Source organism: Lonchura striata, chromosome 15, assembly GCF_046129695.1.
Source record: "Lonchura striata isolate bLonStr1 chromosome 15, bLonStr1.mat, whole genome shotgun sequence".
Taxonomy (NCBI): domain Eukaryota; kingdom Metazoa; phylum Chordata; class Aves; order Passeriformes; family Estrildidae; genus Lonchura; species Lonchura striata.
Window position 1 is genome coordinate 16,339,622 of NC_134617.1, and position 21,281 is coordinate 16,360,902.

General features: G+C 50.2%; 1 protein-coding gene across 1 annotated transcript in view; it reads left to right on the plus strand.

Annotated features, from left to right (window-relative positions):
- DELE1 (DAP3 binding cell death enhancer 1) overlaps nucleotides 1-21,281 on the plus strand; it is a 65,113-nt gene that overhangs the window by 39,727 nt on the left and 4,105 nt on the right. The window contains exons 2-9 of the mRNA XM_077786743.1: nucleotides 7,336-7,496; nucleotides 7,584-7,725; nucleotides 8,023-8,166; nucleotides 14,428-14,483; nucleotides 16,232-16,325; nucleotides 17,042-17,184; nucleotides 18,015-18,173; nucleotides 18,986-19,078. Of these exons, the coding sequence (XP_077642869.1) occupies nucleotides 7,336-7,496; nucleotides 7,584-7,725; nucleotides 8,023-8,166; nucleotides 14,428-14,483; nucleotides 16,232-16,325; nucleotides 17,042-17,184; nucleotides 18,015-18,173; nucleotides 18,986-19,078 (992 nt within the window). The remainder of the gene's footprint in view (nucleotides 1-7,335; nucleotides 7,497-7,583; nucleotides 7,726-8,022; nucleotides 8,167-14,427; nucleotides 14,484-16,231; nucleotides 16,326-17,041; nucleotides 17,185-18,014; nucleotides 18,174-18,985; nucleotides 19,079-21,281) is intronic.

Below are 21,281 nucleotides of genomic sequence, written 5' to 3' on the forward strand. Positions count from 1 at the left end.
AAGCCCCTCACGCACACACTTAGGCTGTGTTTACTAACATCTGCCTACGGTGACCCAGCTGTTTCTTGCCAGCCTCTTCAGGGATGTGTTTTAACAAGGCTCCTCTCACCTTTTCACACTTCCCTCATTTCCCAGCTCCTCTGAGCACTGTGAGTTCAGGCTGTTAACTCAGCTCTGCCTTTCAGTCACTTGTGCACTGACTTGTACCAGTTGGTCCCAAACCTGGTAACAGCCTCAAACTCCTGGCGAGCCATTAATAATACACCAGCAATCATTTTAATTGCAGCCGGGTGTCTGGAATTTTGGAGCTGCAAGCAGAGTTCCTTCTCCCCACAATATTATTGTCCCATTGTGCATTTTGGAGTTTAGCTCTCATTAAAAGTAATAGAGGGAAATAGTCTGTGGCAAAGTGAATGTGTTTGTTTTCACAGTTCACCTCCTGCTCCTCTGCACTCAAACACACTCTCACTCAGTGACAAGACCACAGCTGCTGCCACCGTTTACTTACCTGAGGAGTGCAATATTTAGCTGGAGGGACACTGGAGTTTTCTGTTTGTTAGTTATCAGGTCAACAACTCTCACCTTATCACTTCAGTTTCCATTCTGTTGATAAAACCTGTCAGCCTTCCTTGAGTGCTTCCAGGCCCTCAGAAGAAATCACATTAAATTGGCACAACCAAGTAAATCTGTAAAGGATGTGCTCCTGCCTAACCAAAGGGAAGGGGGGAGGGCTTGGATTTCTTTCCCTCTTCCTCCTTGCACGGTTCCAATGTCCGAGTGCTCGGAGCTGTGTTGAAATCCTCCCTGAGGATTCGGCAGTTCAAGTCAGATCAGGTCTTTGACTATGGCCCAGAGGAGATGTCTGCGGAGCCGAAACTGATATGTTTAAGTGCAAGAGACAATAATCATTTCTTCAAGTAGAAACTAAAAATACCCACAAGAAAGTGGTATTCATAATGGAGATTTTAAAGATCTGTGACACACCAGAGCCTGCACAGGAGTTTTAATGAGAGAGAGGTCAATTTAATTGGTCAGGGCCGGCAGTGCTTGGCTGGGTGAGGGGCTCTGAGGTCTCACACTCGCCGTGAGCGCCCGGAGCGTCACTGGACGAGCCGGTGTCACAGCCAGGGACAGCCTCCATCACCAACAGCACACGGCCCAGCCACGAGGAGAGGGCACGAAAAAGAGGAGGCAGGAGCAGACAAAGGAACATTCCTAAAGGTAATTGCAGGGCTGACCATCTCCATGTGCGGTTTGTTTCATTATAGCTCTGGGAATGCAGCTAAAGCAGCCTGTTAAGTTTGAAAGTCTGTTAGGGCTGACTTAACAAGGACTTGCTGAGCACCTCCGTCTGAATTCACATCCCTCCCCTGTGAAAACTCTCCTGGAGTGCTTGTGGAAACCCAGAAATAACTTCCATGGACCATTCAATTACAGACAATCACCAGCCCGAGCTCGCTGTCCTCGTGGCACGGCTCATCAATCAGATTTGCTGTCACTGTGTCTCTTCTCATAGCAGTCACCAGAAGGCTCTGAGCTCCCTCCGAATCCATGTGACATTTACTGTCAGGGGCTGTCAACACCAAGAGATTCTCCCAGGGCCTCCGAGTTCATCACAAAGCAATGAGATCTATGCCCAAAGCTGCTCCCAGTCCCAGCTCTGGATTACAGTGACTGACTGAGGGGCTTTGCAGCACGCTAGGAACAGGGAAGCAGCAGAATGAGCCACACCTTATGCCCAAACACCTTTATTTTCTTATTATCTTCTCTTTTCTTATTGTACAACTGCTTAAGAGAGGTCTCAGGTGTGTGATTAATTAGCCTTCCTCAAAAATATCCCTTATAAACTTATTAAGAGAAAGCTGAGATTGTTTACTTGGAAATTTTGCCTGCCCATCTTTGGCATTGATCCTGCCTTCACTCTCTGTTTAACAACATAGTGACCTAGTGGAAAAAATTTATAAAACTTAATAAATTGCAGTTGGCAGTATTGACAGAGTGTGTATATGCACATTTGAGTTTGTAGGAGCGTATTATAAGAAATCTAATAAAGTAAAACAAACACATTTGCTTTGTCTGTGAGCTGTGAAACGAGATAGCCCCTGTAATTACACTGTTTGAAGTATATTTGGTCAAAGGGGGATGGCGAGATTTTTGGTCATAAATTTCTGGGTTTAACTTAAAATAACAACTATTATCTATCAAAGCTTACATGGTTTACATGGTCCACTAAGTTACTTTTCCCAAGATGTAGAAAAATAAATATGCAGATGAAACCTTAAGTTAGCAGGAGGTCACTATAAGACAAGAGGAACCAGCTCCAGAGAATAAAGTCCAAGTGCCAAATGTGCCTCTAAAAAAATAATCAAAACCTTGGAAATACATTCATTTTTTTCTGCACTTTGAGGGGGAATGGTCATTAGTGACTATCCAAACCAGTGACTGGAAGAGTGATTTCAACTGCAAAGGGTTTTAAATGAATTCATAATGTGTATAACCTTCTAGAACTATGTCTATTTTTAGCTTGCTTTCCACAACCAGCCTGGTTCCCTCTTCCAACCAAAATAAATATATTTCTTAAGGAGCACAGTATTTATTTCCCTCAGGAGCAAAGTATTTATTTTCCTAAAATTATCATGATAACAAGCAGAGTTTTCTCAGCCCCTTCTGGTACGCTCTGTGTGCTGCTAACCCAGTGCTGACCAGCAGCTGAGCCCAGCAATCCAGGCTACTTTCAATCCAATTTATAGCCCATTTACCCCATGCACACCTCACCCACAGGGCTGGTAAAATGGCATCTTTGTGGCAGGGTCCAGTAAACAACACCCATTGCTCTCCCCTTATGCTCTGAGCCAATCTCATCACAGAGGCAATCGGGTTCCTTTGCATCATTGTCCTTAAATCCATCCTGCCTGTTCCCAGTCACCATCTTGCTTTTTTCGTTTCCAGGAGAAAGTTCCCCATCACCTTCCCAAAAGTCAAGTTAAATCAAATGTTTTAGAATTGTCCAATCCTTCTTCTTACCCTTCTTGTAAAATGCCAGAATGGTTTGGGCCATAGCCACCCCTGCCATGGCAGGGTCACCTTCCACTGTCCCAGTTGCTCCAAGGCCTGTCCAGCCTGGCCTTGGACACTGCCAGGGATCCAGGGGCAGCCACAGCTTCTCCAGGGCCTCACCCCTTCCCAGGGAAGAATTCTTCACTGAGTGTATGCTGCTTGCCCTTTCTCAGTCAGCAGAATCCTCTCCTGATTGCTGTGACCTTGCCAAGGGGCCCTGCAGTGACATTGGCCACTTCCCCCACCACCCCTGGGTGCACAGAACAAAATCCCAGCACCAGCAGGCAGAAAAGCTGCAGCAACACACTGCACCTGCAGCAGCTCCTCAGGGCTGGTCACCTCCTGCTCCTCAATGTCCCTTCCACTCTGCCTTCAAGGACACGAACTGGCTGAGCTGGGCAAGCCCAGCAGCAGAACCTCAGGTGGAACTGTCTGAACATTCTCCTGCCTCAGCTTTGAGAGAGGTCACTCTGTCTTCAGCATTTCCTCCTTCAGCCACGCTCCTGCTCAGCAGCCCCCAGCTCTGAGCTCTGCCAGCTCCACCCTGCCTTGCTCTGGACAGGTCCCTGCACAGAATCCAGGGTGGGAGAGGCTGAGGGGCCACAGGGCTCACCTGGTGGCACCTCCCTGCTCCAGCAGGGCCATCCCAGAGCTCAGGGCACTCAGGCTGTGCTCACAGCTCTGCAATGGCCCCAGCAGGGACAGCCACAGCCTCTGCACCCTCTGCTCAGGGCTGGCACTGCCAGGGCAGGAGTTCTGCCTCCTGGGCAGGGGCAGCTCCTGGGCTCAGCCCTGCCCGGGGCTCCGGGGCCATCGCTGGGGCTGGAGCAGAGCCTGGGGCTGCTCTGAGTGCTGCACACAGGGACAGACTGGGACAGACTGGGACAGACTGGGACAGACTGGGACACAGGGACAGACTGGGACAGACTGGGACAGACTGGGACAGACTGGGACACAGGGACACACTGGGACACACTGGGACACACTGGGACAGACTGGGACAGACTGGGACAGGCTGGGACAGGCTGGGACACAGGGACAGACTGGGGAACATGGGGACACTGGGACAGACTGGGGAACATGGGGACAGACTGGGACAGACTGGGACAGACTGGGACAGACTGGGGCAGACTGGGACACAGGGACAGACTGGGGACACAGGGACAGACTAGGGGCACCCAGGGACACACAGAGACAGACAGGGAGAGACTAGGACACATGGGGATACCCAGGAACACTCACAGACATACAGGGACAGACTAGGGACAACACAGGGACACACAGGGACACAGGGACACACAGGGACAGCCAGGGACAGCCAGGGCTGAGGCCCCTCTCTCTGGGCTCCTCTCCAGGCTGAGCAGCCCCAGCTCCCTCAGCCTTTCCTGGGCACGGAGATGCTCCAGGCCCTTGCTCAGTTCCAGGAGCTCCTGGCCCTGCTGTGCTGAGGGTCCAGAGCTGGGCACAGCACCCAGAGGTGCCCCCAGGGACAGAATCACTGCCTGTCCTGCTGGAAAAGCACCTCAGGATCCCACTGGCCTCCTTGGCCACTTGGTCCTTCCCTGCAAAGCTGCTTCCTCATTTCTCAGCATGCCCTCACCTTCATCCTCTCACCTTCAGCCAGTGATTTTCCTTCTCCAGGGTCAGACACCAACCCACAACTGCACCATGAACACTGCAGGTCCTGGGGAATTCTCACAACAGGAATCCAAACAGAGCAGCTCTGCTGATGCCTTGCCAGGCACAGAAAAGTCAGAGTATCCCTCAGCACCTGGCTGGGGACTTGAAAGGAAACCAGGACCAAAGCATTAAAAATTCAGTGATCAGCTCAGAAGATGGTGGATGAACCAATACCAACACATACAGGTTCAGTTTTTGGAGCATTAATTAGTGGTATCAACCTGATAAGCAAGAAAATTAAGGCAATATTATAGAATGGAGATGCTGATATTTCTATTTTGCATGTAATTTTCATCCCCAAACAAACTGTAGTAGCTTAGCAAACACTAGTCTACTAACATGAGACAATTACAGACACATTTAGTGAAACAGGCAACTAAATGACTTTGTAATTACACTATTAAGCCAAATCTGGGGTGAAAAGGATAAAGGATTTGTGTCTCTTATGACACTACCAAAAAAAAAAAAAAAATCAGTGGAACACCAAGAGAAATTTGGTAGTTTAAAGCAAGTGTTTAGGCTGATGAAGGAGAGCAATTATGGATCTTCCACAGCTGGAATTAAACCTGCAGCCATTCAAGCATAAACCACAGCTAATACTGAACAAGAATTCGAGCTCATAACAGGAATTACCTGCACAGAAAACATCACATTCTCGAAAGAGAGATCAAGCTGGAATGACCAAGAATTTCTGTGCCTATAGAACAAAGAAATAAACAAAAGTGTTTAGCTGGAATGAGCAGGGCAATATTCCTACTCCTGGTGGAAACCCAGGGTGAGGAGGACATGAAGCTGTTTGGGTTTTTTTTTTTTTTTTTTTTTCAGGCTGGCATGGTATGGTCTCTGTTGGGTTCAACTCTGGGAAAGGAAAAGACACTTTATCCAGTTTATAGTGCAATAACAGGAATCCTTCAGCACTCCCCACTGTTGAGGTGGTTCCTATATTTTGTCACCCCCAGGGCTCAGGGAGCACTCACAGTCACCCCAAAGCTACAGGAACAACCTGGGTTTGAGAAGCCTGGGGCGTGTCCCTATCCATGCTTTTCCTAGGAGGAGTTATCCCCCACCCCACACAACAGCAGATCCCCAGGGACTCTCCCTGTTAGCCCAAAACAGGTTCTTTCCTCTGTGCAAGAGGCTCATCCACACGGAGCCGAGGTATTTGATTTATTTAGTTTACATTTTAGCAAACAAAGGCATCAGTGTTCACTGGCTACATGTCACCTAGTTCTCCTATTAATTAGGATTCTATCTTCTATTGGTTAATGAATCTCTCGCTTCTCATGCTAATTAGTCCCACACTCAGTCCTTCTCTTTTGGGTCAGTGGTTTCTTGGGCCATGGGTCATTGGTTGCGACCTGCCCCTGCTGGAATTACCTTCTACCCAATTGGAGCTGATTTCAGCCCGGCTGCTGAGTTGGCTTTATCACATTCTTCCTTACCTTGTGGGTTCTGCCAAATGTCCTTGTGTCTATAAATTCTGCCTTGTGTCCACCATCAGTGGCACATCCTTCTTTACAAGCTTCCTCATCCTCCCTGGGGTCTGAGGTAATTGAAACGTGTCCAGCCCTAAACCTTAGCAAGGCAATTCCAAGTAGTTTGTCCTTCTAACACCAGGACATCACTTAAAGCTTGTTAGGTGCTATTTGTTCCAGGGATTAAATCTCCCTTCTTGTTGATGTGGCTTGAAAGCATACAAAGATCAAGCATCAAAGAACATCCTTCCTTATTTTTAATCCATTCCACATTCTACAATAAGGCAGCACCCTGTTTCATAACCCCCTTCTCATTCCGTGTTACACTCTGGACAAGTTGGTAACTATTTCTAACTCATGAAATGTCAGCGTCATTAGCAAGGTCACTCTACCCAACAAGTCTTTCGAACACCTGGACATCACTTAGATCTTGTGAGGGGCTGTTTCACGGACACCATCACTTAGAGCTTGTGAGGGGCTGTTTCACGGACACCATCACTTAGAGCTTGTGAGGGGCTGTTTCACGGACACCATCACCCTTGCTGTTGATTAGGCTGGAAAGCAGAGATCCAACACCCTTGATCCAGAGATGTCTGACACGCCGCACGTTTGGCGGAGCAGCACCCGGCGCCGCGCGGACCTCCCGGCCGGGCGGCGCTCTGTGCGCGCTCCGTGGCGGCGCGGCCGCTCTGCCCGCGCTCTGTGGTGCTGCGGCCGCTCCGTCCTGGCCCCGCGCCGCCGTGTCCCCTCTGCGCGGCGATGCAGCCGCTCCGCCCGTGTCCCCGTAGCCGCCCGTGTCCCCGCCCGTGTCCCCGCCCGTGTCGCCGCCCGTGTCCCGCTGTCCCCTGTGTGCCCGCCGCCCCCGCCGTGCCCGCCCGTCTCTGTGGCCGCGCGTTCCGGCGGCGCGGGCGGCATGTGGCGGCTGCTGCTGCCGGGCCGCGGCCGCTGCGCGCCCGCCCCGGCCCGCGCCGCCTGCGCCCCCGGGCTGGGCGGCGGCCGCAGCCCCGAGCGGTGAGTGCGGCCCGCTGTGCCCCGCCCCGGGCCGGCGGCGGCCGCGGCCCCGAGCGGTGAGTGCGGCCCGCTGTGCCCCGGGCCGGCGGCGGCCGCGGCCCCGAGCGGTGAGTGCGGCCCGCTGTGCCCCGGGCCGGCGGCGCGGCCTCACGGCGCGGTGTGTGCGGTTGTTGCAGGGAGCCCGCGTGCCGGGATGGGCCGGAGCGAGGAGGCCGGCGGCGGGCGCTGCCCGGCCTGGTGCCGCGCTGCTCCGTGCGGGAGGCCGTCACCTGGGTGAGGAGCGGCGCGGGGACCCCCGAGCGGAGGCGGGGGAGGGCGGGCGGGAGCGGGGCCGCTCCTGACCGTGCCCGCTCTCCGCAGGGCGCGGCGGGCGCGCTGCTGCTGCAGCTGCTGCGGCAGATCGCGGGGCTCAGGTCGCTGCAGGACGCCCGGACAGAGCGGAGGCTTGCCCGGACAGAGCGGAGGCTTCCCCGGCGCTCCCCGCCGCCCCCCCAGCCCGCAGGTCAGCGGCCGGGCCCGGGGAGGCGGCGGGGCTGCGGGCCGGGCTGCCTGCCCCGGGGCGGGCTGGCTGAGCCCGGGAGAGCCCGAGGGCCGCTCCCGGGCCCTGCCGACAGTGGCGGGAGAATCTCTGCTTCTTAACGCTTTGCGGCAGCCCCACTCTGCGTGCCCTTACCTGTGTTCTGGGTTCTGCTGCGCGAACTTTCCTCCTGCCTGTCTGTGTGGTCAGAGGACGCTGAGGCCGTGCACAGACCGAAGTTGTCACCTGGAGCAGACACAGCCTTTGTGCTCTGTGTTACAGTGGTGACTGAAGCCTCAACCAGCTGTCCTGGCGAGCAGCTGGGCTCCCAGCTCCTGCAGAAAGCAAGTCCAGAGGCTGTAGCAGAGAATTCATCCTCAGGCATCCCCTCGGGGCTAGGAGACAGGCAGCCCTGGGCAGAAGCAGGTATGTGCCATGTGCTGTGGGGCAGGATACTCCTGCCAGAAGGGCCTGGGACTTCCTCCGAGGCAAGCTCGGAGCCACGGAGTGTGTAGCCATTTGTTGACATTAGAGGAGGCAGGTGAGAGTGGAAAGGCAGAATTTCAGAGAGATGAATCACAGTCCAGAGACAGGAGGAAAAAACCTCCTGAAGGCAGAGACAAGGCTGTGCTGTAGCTGCAGGTGACAACAGCTTTCCCAACAGTGCTCTGCCTTAGCAGACTGATTGCAGCATCCAGTCCTGTTCTTTTATTGTGGACAGATGTTTGCAGCCAGAAGGATTCAGGAGGATGCTGCACCATTGATCTGGGAGACTGGTGTACATGGTGTGAAACTGGAGGAATTATCATCCTGCAAGATGAGGATGCATTTCTGAGCTCTTATGCCATAGATAAGACAGTGGAAGGAGGTATCAAAGACATTATTAAAATGAGTTTTATAAAAATAGAAAGATAGACTCCAACAAAATTGAAGTCTCGCCCAGGAAAGCGTGTCCTACATAGGGAATTTAAAGTCACACCAAGGAAGATCAGATGAGGCCTACAGCTCGCTGGATATAGAAACCCTGATAATGGCCTCAGAAAAGCTGTTGGAAACAGGAAGCCTGCTGGAACAGGTGGTTAAGGGACAACATTCAGTAGTGGTGTAGAAGAGACACATCAGGAAACCAACCACAGATGTTGGCTAGATCACAAGATCACAGACTGGTTTGGGTTGAGAGAGACCTGAAAGCTCTTCTTGTTCCCTGCCAGGGGCAGGGACACCCTCCACTATCCCAGGCTGCTCCAAGCCCCGTCCAGCCTGGCCTTGGGCACTTCCAGGGATCCAAGAGCAGCCACAGTTTCTCTGTGCCAGGGCCTCAGCACCCTCACAGGGAAGAATTTAAAAAATGAAGGTGCTGCAGAAAAGGTCAGAGCTGTTCCCCATTTTCTGCTTTCTCTCAGAATTTTGGCTTCCTTCTGTGCTGATTTCAGCTACTGCCCATCACTGCTTATCAAACCTTTTCCTGCCAGAGGTTACCATTCCCATCAGTTGGCAAATAGAGCATTTTGTTTCCATGTCTCCTAATTAACTCCAGGAAAACAGCCAGGTTAATTTACCTAAACTGCCAATTAGACTGTTTAACCCATCTGCTTTAGCCTGGAGCATATTAAGAAGCACTCCAGCACTGGCAGGTGACTGGACATGGACCTCTGGGAGGAGTGGTGGGAAGGAGTGGAGACAGCAGTGCCTGCAGTTGGCACAGCTGAACGTCCTGGAGTGACTGTGTGTCTGACAAACAGCTCCTACTGAGAGTCAACAGGAAGAGCTTTTGGGCAAACTGATAAATTGAACAGTGACAAGTCACTAAGGCCACGTGGCCTTTGTTCAGATGTTCTTCAGAAGCTGGGAGATCGCTGAGCCTCTGAGGATGAGCTGTAATCCCATGCTCATACCTGCTTTGTGGCCAGGAGAATGAGCACTGACAGATTGCACAGCTTGAAAAAGGGGTGGGTGGCTGTTGGTTTGAGGCACAAAGCTGCAAAAAAGGTGATTCTAATTTGGTAGAAACTCTGTTACAGGAGAGAGGTGTCAGATGCTGGGATGAGTGGGCTGTATCAAAGGTCTTGGAAGGATTGAGGAAGCCATTTCTCAGGCCAGTTTGCTCCCTTGCAGAGACTTGAGAGAGCTGTAAATCTATTAAGACTTCTTTGGAGAAGTCAACAGGCATGTGGAGCAAGATAATCCAGCTTTTAGCTTCCTGAAAATCATCCAGACAGGACCTAAACCAAAGCTATCTAAAGAAGTAAAGCTGATGTGAGGGAACATGGAGGGGTTACTCTTGGGCTGGTAACCTCTTAAAGCACAAAAAAGTTTTAACAGTGGAGAGCCATTACTGTAAGATTCCCCTGTCCTTTGTTAAACCTGCTCTGTTCAGCACAGTCAGCGGTGATTTGGAAAAAAGAGGTGATGAACAAGGCAGCAGAAGCAGCAAATGGTACAAAATTCTCCAGGACAGTCAAATCTGAAAGTCACGGGCAAAGGCTGCACAAGAGCCAAAGCCAGGGTAATCCCCAGGTGGGTTAAACGAGTGTGCATGGGGGAGTGTGGCTGTAAATACACATGCAGAGTGAGGAGTGTCAAATTAATAATTGTCTTGCAGAGGGAACATTTGAAGTCACAGTGGATGTGCTTTTGATAAGGTTAAGTCAGTGCTCGGCAGCAGTGAGGCCAATTAAATGTTAATTATGGTGAAGGAAGGAGCTGAGGACAAGGCAGTGCCATGGGTTCATGTGAGTCTGGGATGCCTGAAAAACAGGGACAAAACTGCAGAGAAAAGATGACAGGGAGACAATTACATCCAAACACAGACTGACTCTTCAGCTTAAAAAAAATGAAGTGGCAAAGAATGTGCTGGTGCTCTGTGAAACTGAAAGTGTCGAGAGAAAGAGAATAAGGACACTCTTTTTCATAATGCTGATATTAAAAGGCAGCACAGAAGGGTCAGGTGGCAAGTTTGGAAAAAAGCAAAAGGCATTTTGTGTTTGGCCAGTGCCCAGGTAAATTGTGGAACTCACTGCTACAGGCCAGAAGTACAAGTGCGTTCCAAGAAGTGATTAGGTAAAATTACACATTGAAATGAGACTTAATTGGTCCAGCCAAGCTTCCTGCTCAGATCACAGAACAGCTGATTGCTGGAAAGTTCTGCCAGGGAGAGCGTGACTTTATAATCCCTGCTCCTCACCCTTTCTGCCCAAGCATCTCCAACTGTCACTTGTCAGAGATAATATATGTCAGAAATAATTTGATTTTGCTCCGTACATAAGTCCTCGGGTTACATTCCACATTTTGTTGTGCCTCCATTTTGTGGGAATTTATGGAGAAAAGTCAGGAGGAAGAGATTTGGTAATCTGCATTGAAAAGGGGTGAAAAAATGAAGGGTTTTGTCATGTGAGAAATCCTGGGAATCTTTCCATGGAAAGTGAAGCTTGATGATTGCTTTCTTTCACTACATTTTGCTTTCTACAGAAAAACCTGCCTGAGGTACAGGATTTTTTTTTCCCTGGTGTTTAGCTACTGAAGGAGGGTGAGGCTGGCAAAATGAGGATGCAGCAGGAAGCTGGGGAGAGCAGAAGGAGGGGAAGGGCAGACGCCTGGCAGATGATGCAGGGGAATCTGGTAGCAAAGCTTTGCCATGAGAGAGCAGAGCTCAGAGTGCAGCAGAATGTACCTTCCCTGCTCCAGTTTGCTGCTGCCAGCCATGGCAAGGGATCTTCTGGAGAGAATTCCATGTCCTTCCCCTTTCTCTGGGTGTTTCAGTTCATTTCCACACTTGCTGGTGCTGGTGTCCCTGCGCAGTGACAATCTGCTGTTGTTGTGGCAAAGATCTGTGGGATGGATCCCAACATCTCAGCTTTCCACGAGAGCCATCCCAATTTTATTGGAGCACAATAGGATCAAAAGCTATTCCTTTGTTTAAAAAGAAAACTTCAGGAAATTAACTTAAAACTTGCTTTAAGTAGCATTCTGGATATTGCTACCAGCAAGTCCTCAGCTCTGTGTTCACATCGTATTTTTTTCTATGCAATTTCTGCCTCACTCAGAGGCTTTTTGCTGGAAGTTAAAGGCACAGAGTGAGCAAGCAGGTGATTACAGCCAGTCTCAGTGTTACAGCAGCTGAATGATGCCCTGGGGAGTTGTATTTTACCCCTGGCAGAACTGTAAAATTCGTTATTTCAATTCTGAGATTACAGACATTGCAAAAGTGTGTTTTCATTTCAAAGCACAATGAAACCAATTGGAAACAGTGAAATTTTCCATGAGGCAGAAATGCTGGATTTTGGCCAGCTCTTGTTGTGACTTCGTTCTCGTGGATGTTTTGGGATGAGCAATCTAGGCTGTCTAGGAGAAGATTATTAATTCCTCATTTGGAGCTAGCTGTGAGCAACACTTGATTAGTCCAGGATGAACAGTGGAGAGAGACAAAAATATTTATTAACTGGTGAAGATGTGAGCATTGGGCATCCAGAACACTGAAAGCTGCAAGACTGCATGGAAAAAAGAATGTGCAGTCATGTTGCATCATAGCATGGGTTTGAAGAAGTAGAAATAAAGTTGCACAGAAAATTCCAGCTGTGATATTCCCATCTTTTAAACATAACCTGAAGAATAATTTAGCTTGCCCAGGCTCAAAGGTGATTCTAAGGGAATTCAGGTCTCCCAGAGCAGCTGTGGCTGCCTGTGGATCCCTGGAAGTGTCCAAAACCAGGTTGGACAGGGTTTGGAGCAGCCTGGGATGCTGGAAGGTGTCCCTGCCCATGGCAGGCGTGGCACTGGGTGAGCTTGAAGTCCCCTTCCAGCCCAAACCATTCTGGGACTCTGATCCTTCAGGTCTGGGGCTGCGTGTCGGGATAGCTTGGTCCCTGTGCTTTTTTCCAGATGTCCTCTGGGATTGGCCCCTGATCTGTGGAGATTGGAGGAGAGGTTTCCCATGGTAGAGGGGCACAAAGTGCTTCTGCAGGCTGACAGAATTCAGAATTAGTGGCTGTTTATTTTTCATGGTTCAGTGGTTTGTCCAAATTGCAACATTTTCACAGTAAACAAGGAGTCTCTGATTTAGGCATAGACACCCGTGCAAAATGTACAGTTCCTTTAAAGTGTGGATGTACTAATGCTGTTTAAACAAGTAGTGGGAGAATTCCTGATACAGACCATTTTTTTTTCCATGGGATTTGCAGTTGTTTGTGTGGCAAAAACCCAAATTACATCACAAGGGAGATACACGATAGAGCTTTACACTGAGAAATATCAGATAATTTGATGCCTGCTCTGCAAAGAAACAGAAAGCACAACTAATAAATTCACAGATTATACTACTTTAGGTGGAATGCTGCATAGGAGTCATGTTTGCCACAGTGATGTTGCTTGTTGGGTGAGTGGGGCCTGTTCAGATAACACACATTTGAATACAGCCAGGGGGGAATTGTTTGTCTGGGAATAATGAGGCTGCAGCTGGCACACAGGCCAGGGCTGGCTGCGTGCTGTGCAGTACAGGCACTGCAAGGAGCACTCCTGCCTGCTGCACACCTCGTTGCTGCTGCTCCTGGAGCCAGACAGGGCCAGCAGTCCAGGAATCAGGCCCTAAAAGGACATTTTGCTTCACTTGTGTTGGCTCTCACATAGCTTGAGAGGGACTCACAGCTCTGGAGGCTCCAGCACCTGGAGGTCAATGTCCAGTGGGATCCAGCTGCTTGTGGTGACCCAGGTTAAAAGTCCTTGGCCTCAGGCTGCCTCCTCTTTGTGGACATCATTGTCCTCTTACAGTGGCAGGAGTGAATGCCACTGTAACCACTGCCAGCACAATCCTGCTCTGAGCAAGGTGGCTTAGCTCGGGCTGGAGATGCTCTGTCAGACAATTCTGATTGAAACTGGTGACAAAGTGCTGAACATGTGGCTGTCCCAGTGTGCCTGAGAGGGCTGATCATCCCCTGGCAGAAGCAGGGCTGTACCCTGCAGAGGAATTACCTGGAGAAGGAGATGGGGAGGCAGCACCTCGGCTGAGGGTTGGGTGTGATGCCCTGGGCGAGCTGGGAGCTGCAGCAGTTCTGATCCAGGCAAACTGGGCATGAGGAGGCAATGGCACCCCTCCTGTGACACTGCTGAGAGGGGCTGCACCTCAGTAACCCTGTTGGAAATTCAGGAATAGTAGCAAAAAGTCATAAAATTAACCAAGGCTGGTAGAAAAGTGCTGCAGTTGAAAGATATGAATGGTGCAGTCTTTTTAGAATCACAGACAGGAATCAAAAGGGGCTGATTAGTCGTGTCAGGACTTTCAAAAGGAGGAATTGGCTTTTTAGTAAAGAAGAAAAAACCTAGAAGAGTCAGTGCCTGGGAGCAGAAACCCAGAGTAGAAGTACTTTAATTTGAAATGAAGCACAGGGGTTTAAAGCAGTGATTACAAGTTACTGGAACATTTAGGAAAAGCAGAAGATTCTCTGCTTCCAGTGTCTTCAGATCAAAACCAGAGGCCTTTCTGGAGGAGCTGCAGCCACAGGGCTGGATTCCAGAGCTTGCTTTTGCTCCAAAGCTCAGATTGGTTGGGATTCCTTCTGTTCCTGATGTCCCTGACTGAATGGGAGATCAGATCTTTAGAAAAGAGCTGTGGAATAGAGGCTAAGAAGAGGCAAAGACGCAGCACTGCTAAACTTTGCTTTTTTGTTGGATTTTTTTTTTTTTTTTTTAATGCAGGGGAGTTCCAAATCCCTGTGAGCTCCAGGGTGGGGCCAGTTCTCCACAGTGCAAAGGTAAGGTTTCATTTTCCACCTCCTCTGTCTGCACCTTCCCTGCAGGAACACATCCCAGAGCTACCCCAAGCACAGGCTGAGCAACACTCACACACAAGTGTGGGGGGAAAAAAAGGGAGATGGGATATAGTGACCTCTGCTATAGCCAGAAAATTCCAGGATTTACAAACTGTCATCCCCATCCTTTGATGTATCTCTGTAACAGGCTGCTGGCAAGGAAGCACTGAAAGAAAATGGTGAGAAACACCAAACCAAGCAACCAAACAAAAAAATAAATTCAGCAGCGCCAGTGTGTTGCTGTGTATATGCATTTTGATGCAATCTTTCACTAGGTGATTACATGCTGTTGCTATTTTGGTGTTTACCAGACAACCCATGACTGAGGAAGGTGGTGTCACTCCAAACGCTGCAAATCAGGGCTGGCTCTTGTCTGGTAAAGAGGGAAGCACTTGGGGCTTGAAGAGAGTGCATCAGCTCGAGAGTCACAAGGCCATAAATTATATTATTGTTCTTGTTGTGATTAAACCTGCCAATTTTTTGCAATTCACATCTTAGATGCAAATAATTCCCATTTTAAGATAATCACTCGGCTGAGCAATCGCTCAAGGACATTGTGAGCAGAGTGAGGTAAATTCAGTTTTTAGCAGTGAGTTCCTGCAAAAACACCAAGGATGAATTTGCTTGATCTGCTGAGGGGGTGAGCATGGATCTCTCCATCCTGGGAGGTGCTCCATGTGCAGGGCTGGAGGAAGAGCCTGCAGCTGGGTCTGGGGGGGGCCTTGGACCTGTCTTGGCCTCTTGGGAGCTCAGCAGTGGAGCTGTGGGTGCCAAGGGGCATTTTCCTGATTCCCTGTGTGCACTGAGCTCTGCTGCCACTCGATGGCACTCGGGGTGTGGAGCTGGGCTGGGCTGAGCCTCCTCCCACATCCCAGGCTGTTCATTGCCCAGGAGGAAAGGATTTGGCTGTGCCCTGCAAAGTTTCAGCAGCTCTGGGCAGCTCAGTCCAGCTGAGGGGCAGCTCCACTGGAACTGGGTAAAGCAAAGGCGTGAGGGTGTTTTGGCAGGGACTCTGCTCTGAGCATGATGTGGGAGAGGGAACAAGGGGTAATGTTATTTTTGGAGGGTATCTTAAGATATCTTATCTTAGAATCATGAAATACCCTGATTTGGAAGGGATCCATGAGGATCATCAGTCCCAGCCTTGCCCAGACCCCCAAAGAATCGCCCTGTGCATCCCTGGTATCCAAAGGCTCCTGGAGCTCTGGCAGCCTCGGGGCTGTGCCCATTCCCTGGGGAGCCTGGGCAGTGCCAGCACCCTCTGGAGGAAGAAACTTCTCCCAAAATCCAGCTTGGCCCTGCCCTGGCCCAGCTCCAGCCGTTCCCTGGGTGCTGTCCCTGTCCCAGAGCAGAGCTGGAGCTGTCCCTGCTCTGCCCCTCGGGAGGAGCTGCAGACTGCTCTGAGTAGGATCAAATGCAGACTGCTCTGAGTAGATTCAAGTATTTGCTGAATTCTGAGAGGTCTGCTGGTACCTGAAAGGCTGCACCAAGCTCCTGGCCAGAGGGCAGGGGAGCAGTGTCCATACAGCTTCCCCAGCAAGGTGGCTGTGTAGGACAGGGAGGGTTTTGTGTGTACACATGACCTCACCCTTCTAATGACTGAACTACCATACAAACAGGTCTCACTGCTTGGTTTCCAAGCAGTGATATGATTTAGCTGTTTTTAATAGCTTTTCTCTCTGACTCCTCAGGGTGACCCAGCTCAGCGAGGGCATTTGGAGGAAGCCGCTTTCCAGTTGCAGCAGATTTTCCGAATTGATATTTCCATTGCATTGAATATCCTTGGTAATGTGGAGTTGGTTTTGTTTTGCCCTTAAACCACAGGTTTCTCATTTTGGAGGACCTCCAAATGGTTGCAGGTCTTGTGAGAAGGCAGGGATGGCAAATACCCAAGCTGAAGCCTCCTTTCAGCAATTTTAACTGTGCTTGGAGAGATTTATTGCCCTTTGTCCCATCGTGCCACCTAATTTATCTCAGCATATTTCAATCCAGACTTGCTTGAAGCCTGCACTGTTGTCCTGACATCTGTAGCTGGAAATTAAGCCATCTCTGTCTTTTTTGCAACACAAGATGTCATATCCTTGTATCCTTCTTTTATTGTCTGAGCTCACAGTTTTCCTGGCAAGCTGAAAAAGCAATTGCAGGATTGCAACTCTAAGAAAAGCAGAAAGAAGATGCAATGAGCTAAGAAAAGTCCCTGCCCTATATACACCACTAGTTGCAGCACCGAAAAGCAAGTTGTTTCTGTGTGAGCCATACGTTGTGTTAGCCTGTGATCCCTCTCTGCCTTGAGCCCAGAAAAATCCCTAAAATGCAGTGTTGCCATTTTTCTTACGGAAACTGTGGAGGGAGGGTTGGTGAGCCAGCTGGAAGTGGCCCAGAGCACTTGGTGTGAGCCAAGGAAGGCCCAGTGGCTGTGGGGGAGGTTGCTGCATTGGAGGCTGGGTTGTGGCTGTGTGCTTTTCCCTGTTTTCCATGGTTTTAGGCTGTGTTTTCCTCAGGGATCGAGAGCATGAGGGCGGGGCACTGCCGGGCAGCCTTCACCTGCTTCAAGCTGGCAGCAGATCGGGGCTACAGCAAAGCCCAGTTCAACGTGGGGCTGTGCTACGAGCACGGCAGGGGCACGGAAAAGGACTTGGAGAAGGTATCCAGGGCCTGCCTGGGGGGTGGGTGTGGGCAGCACACATCAGGAGAGGGACCTGTGCTGGGTGCTTGGAGCTTTATTCCTTTACATGGCTGGGAAAGTCATGCAATGTCCTGAACTTTTGGAGGGGACCCCCAGGGATCATTGGTCCAGCTCCTGGCCCTGCCCAGACACCCCAACAATCCCACCCTGTGCATCCCTGGGAGTGGTGTCCAAAGGCTCCTGGAGCTCTGGCAGCCTCGGGGCCGTGCCCATTCCCTGGGGAGCCTGGGAGAGCCCAGGTTCTGAAGACTCAGTAGAAAATGCTGGAAATAATAAAAACTGCAGCTTTGCAGAGCTGCTTTCAGTGTCACCAATCCCCTCAGAGAGGTGTTCTGAGATCCCTTTCCCACAGCTTCTGAGGGTTCTCCAGGTGCACAGGCTGTGCTACCAGCACCCAGCGGGGTTCCAAGGAGAAACCTGTCATGTCGCTGTATTTAAGACACCACTGCACATCCCAGGGCTTCTCAGATCTCCAGTTTGGCTCCCGTAATTCCAGCCTGCCACCTAGTGCAAGCTGGCCAGCAGCTGCTGGAGCTGGGAAGAGCTGCAAAGGCAGCTTGGTTTGAGCCATGGTTGGCCCAGTGCCACCCCGTTCAGCTCGGGCAGGCTGGTGCCAGGGCTCTGGGGTACTCGCGGTCCACTGTCTCACCTGGCCTAGCTGATGTTCTGCTGTGGGAGGGCTCTGGGGTGGGATGCAGCTTGTGATGGGTCTAGCTGAGAGTTGAAGCTTGAAGGGAGCCATGTCATGCTGAGGGCATGCATCAGCTGGTTTTCTCTCTCTCTCTCAGGCAGGTTTTTATTACTGCCAGGCAGCCAGCAGCCGTCACGCCATGGCCCAGTACCGCTACGCCAGGTACCTGCTGCAGCACGGCCCTGGCAGCCTCCAGGACAGGCAGCACACGGCTGTGGCACTCCTGGAGCAAGCAGCAGGGGCTGGCATCACAGAGGTTGGTGTCCACAGGTCAGACAGCCCTGACTGAAGGGTTGGAGCCACATCCTAGGCAGCACTGGAAGGGAAAGCCTTCAAATGTATTTATGCCTGCTCACAGCACACAGATTGGAACTAGAGGATCTTTAAGGTCCCTTCTGACCCAAACCATTCTCTGATTCTCTGTTTATATTCCTGACAGTGTCTGGGAGACAGCCCTGCCCGCAGACAGAGCCACCGTGCCACACATTGGCTGGCTCTTGTCAGTGGGGCTCTTACATTAAACCTTTGGCTGGGAGAGCTGACCTGTGCTTGAAAACACAGCTCAGTTTTCATCTCCTCTCAATTCCAAGAGTACAGGTCGCTGTACTGGAGCAACTTCCAGTGCTTGAAGCAAGAACAGATTCCTCATTTTGTATCTGTGACTTTCTGAGATGACTCATCTGTGCAGATCTGTCTCCTGCCTTCCTTTCCCAGTCCAGGAGATGCATTTAGGCATGTGCCATCTCACCCTGGGAATGGCAGGCTGGCAGTGCCTGTGCCTCCTGGAGCTCACTGGCCAGTGGGTGCATCTGCTGGATCTTGGGTACAGGACATGAGTGGGAGCCATTCCCTGGCTCTGATTCTCAGAGGGAGTTTAAAATGATACTCTGGTCTCAAATGTGAATTCTTTGTGTTTATCCAGTCATGCTGATTTTTCTTAGGGCAGCTCTGCCTCTCCTAAAAGCCCCTGTCACAGTAACCCCAGCATTTGAGCAGCTTCAAAATCAGTTAAAAAAAAAAAGAATAATTAAAATCCTGACTGATCTGGACCATGTGGTTTTGTTGCAGGCACAGGCTTATCTTGGAGTGTTCTACATGAGGGGGCTGCAGCCTCAGGAGAAAAGAGGTCTGAAGTACCTGCTGCAGGCAGCAAACAGTGGGGTAAATAATCCTTCTGCCAGGGATTGTCCTCAGCTTGGGATCTGCAGGTGGAGGATTGCAGGGTTTCTAGGAAACGGGAGCGAGTGTCAGGATTTTACTGCTCAGTGTGGAGGGACAGAGTGGAGGGTGCCTCTTGGAGAGGAGATAGGCCCTGGGCACAGACCCTACAGAGAGAGCCCTGTTGGGCAGGAGAAGTTCCTACAGCACCAGTGCCTGCATCCAGCTTCCAGCATTGTACAGCTTTCCCATTATGGAGCATCTACACCCTCTTCAGTCAAAATCTTTCACTACTGCATCACTTGGAGAACTTCATTGTGTTTATCTCAATTCTGTTCTTCAAAATTGGCACTCTTCTTTTATAGAGAGGATGGAAAGACTGTTTCTGGATTTATTTTTAAATTCAGGCACCTTTAACGTATTTAAACACTTGAATCTCCATTCAGCCTTCCCCCAATGTTCCTGTTTCTCTTCACAGGTCATGTTAGATCCCCAAGAATCTTCTTGCATGCACTTTCCCCAAGTGGCCCAGGCTTCTCTTTCTTGAAGGGCAGTGCTACAGTGTGGGCACAACACTCTCCTGAACCCCCACCAGCATTTAGAGGAGCAGAAGTGTGGATCCCATGTCTTGCAGCCAGGTTTCTGCACCCCACAGTTCTGTTTCTTGCCATTGTCCTCTTGTTTTCAGCTGCATTGTAATGGCCAGGGCTTTTTTTTTTTTTTTTTTCTTCTTTTTTTTTTTTCCTGAAGAACTTGTTCATTTTAACTCCAGTTCCCACAGCTTTTGTGCAATGGAAAATAATGAATAGCTATTGCCTGTTCTGCTGGCTAATAGTTGTGGTTATGGTGCCCTTTAGTTTGTCCTCTCTGAGTCATTTCTTTTGCAGGCTGCAGAGTGCTGGTTTAGTTTGTGTCTCCGTGTAGTTAAGCTGTTCTACTTTGCTTGTCAGTCTTCTGTCTATTTTTCTAATTCTCCTTTGACCATTTTAAGATGCTTAGACTAAAAGTGGACTCAGGATGGAGGTATGCCATGGATCTCACATAATGAGCTCCTCTGCTTTGTTCTGCATTCCCTTCCAATAATTCCTAGCCCTGCTTGCCCTTTGCCTGACACTGAGCAGTGATGAGATGGTCTCAGGGAACTATCACAGCATGACACCCAAATTTCTTGCTATCAGCACTATTTTGCATCTGGAAATTCTGTTTCCTTTGTGATTGTGTTGTCCACTCCTTAGATGTGTGAGATCTTCTTTAATTAATTCTTTATAGTAAGTTTGACCATTTTGAATGGTCATTTTTACATCACTGTAAACTTTGCTGCTTGGGTTTTCCCCCTCTTTCCAACATGGAGACACTCTCAGTCTGGTGGGACAAGGCCTGACTTGCCACAGCAGCTCAGACATCACAGTACACAGTATTTCGTTCTAAATCTGCTTAAGATCTCTCCTAAGCTTCATCCTTGGCTTTGTTTTTCCAACCTGGAGTCAGCAGTTGATGCTGAACAGTATCACATTGAGCTATCCCATTAAGTAGATGATTGGCATGTACTGGTAGTGCCTTAACAACACAAAATCTGTCAGGTAACTGCAGGTCCTCAGGTGCACCCCTGGCATGTTTTGGTCAGAGTTCTCAGATCCTAGGCATCCTTCCCCATCTCTGCTGCTCAGCAGATGCAGTGGATGCTTCAGAGCCTCAGCCTTGGGGGCAGGCTGATGGTGGGCTGCCTGGGATGTCCCCATTTCTTAGGAGAAGGGCTCCATAGACAGGTTCCCTTCCCATTACCCTGCACTTGGAATTTATGTTTAGTTGGCTGAAAGAACACTGGGCATGGATGAAGCAAGGACAGCATAGCTTAGTACAAATCCAGAAAAAGGAAAACAGCACAAAAAGTCAGTTTCAGCGTTTCTCTGGTTGTTCTCTCTGCTAGAGCTGAACTGGGAACTCTGACAAGTGTTTTTCCAACACCAGAACTGTGTTCTGCTTTGTTTCCCACTTTTTATCCTCCCTGATTTCCTACATGCAGCCACAGAATATAAGCCCCTAATAAAGAGTTCTGTTGGAGAACTGAGCCTGACCTGCAGATTTCCAAGGGTGTCTCAGTCACTTCTGCCATGCTAATTTGGGGATCTTCCCTCGCTGCAGTCTTGGCTATGAGGTGTTCATCCTGTGAGAGATGGTGGTGCAGCTCTCCTGATTGAACCCTATC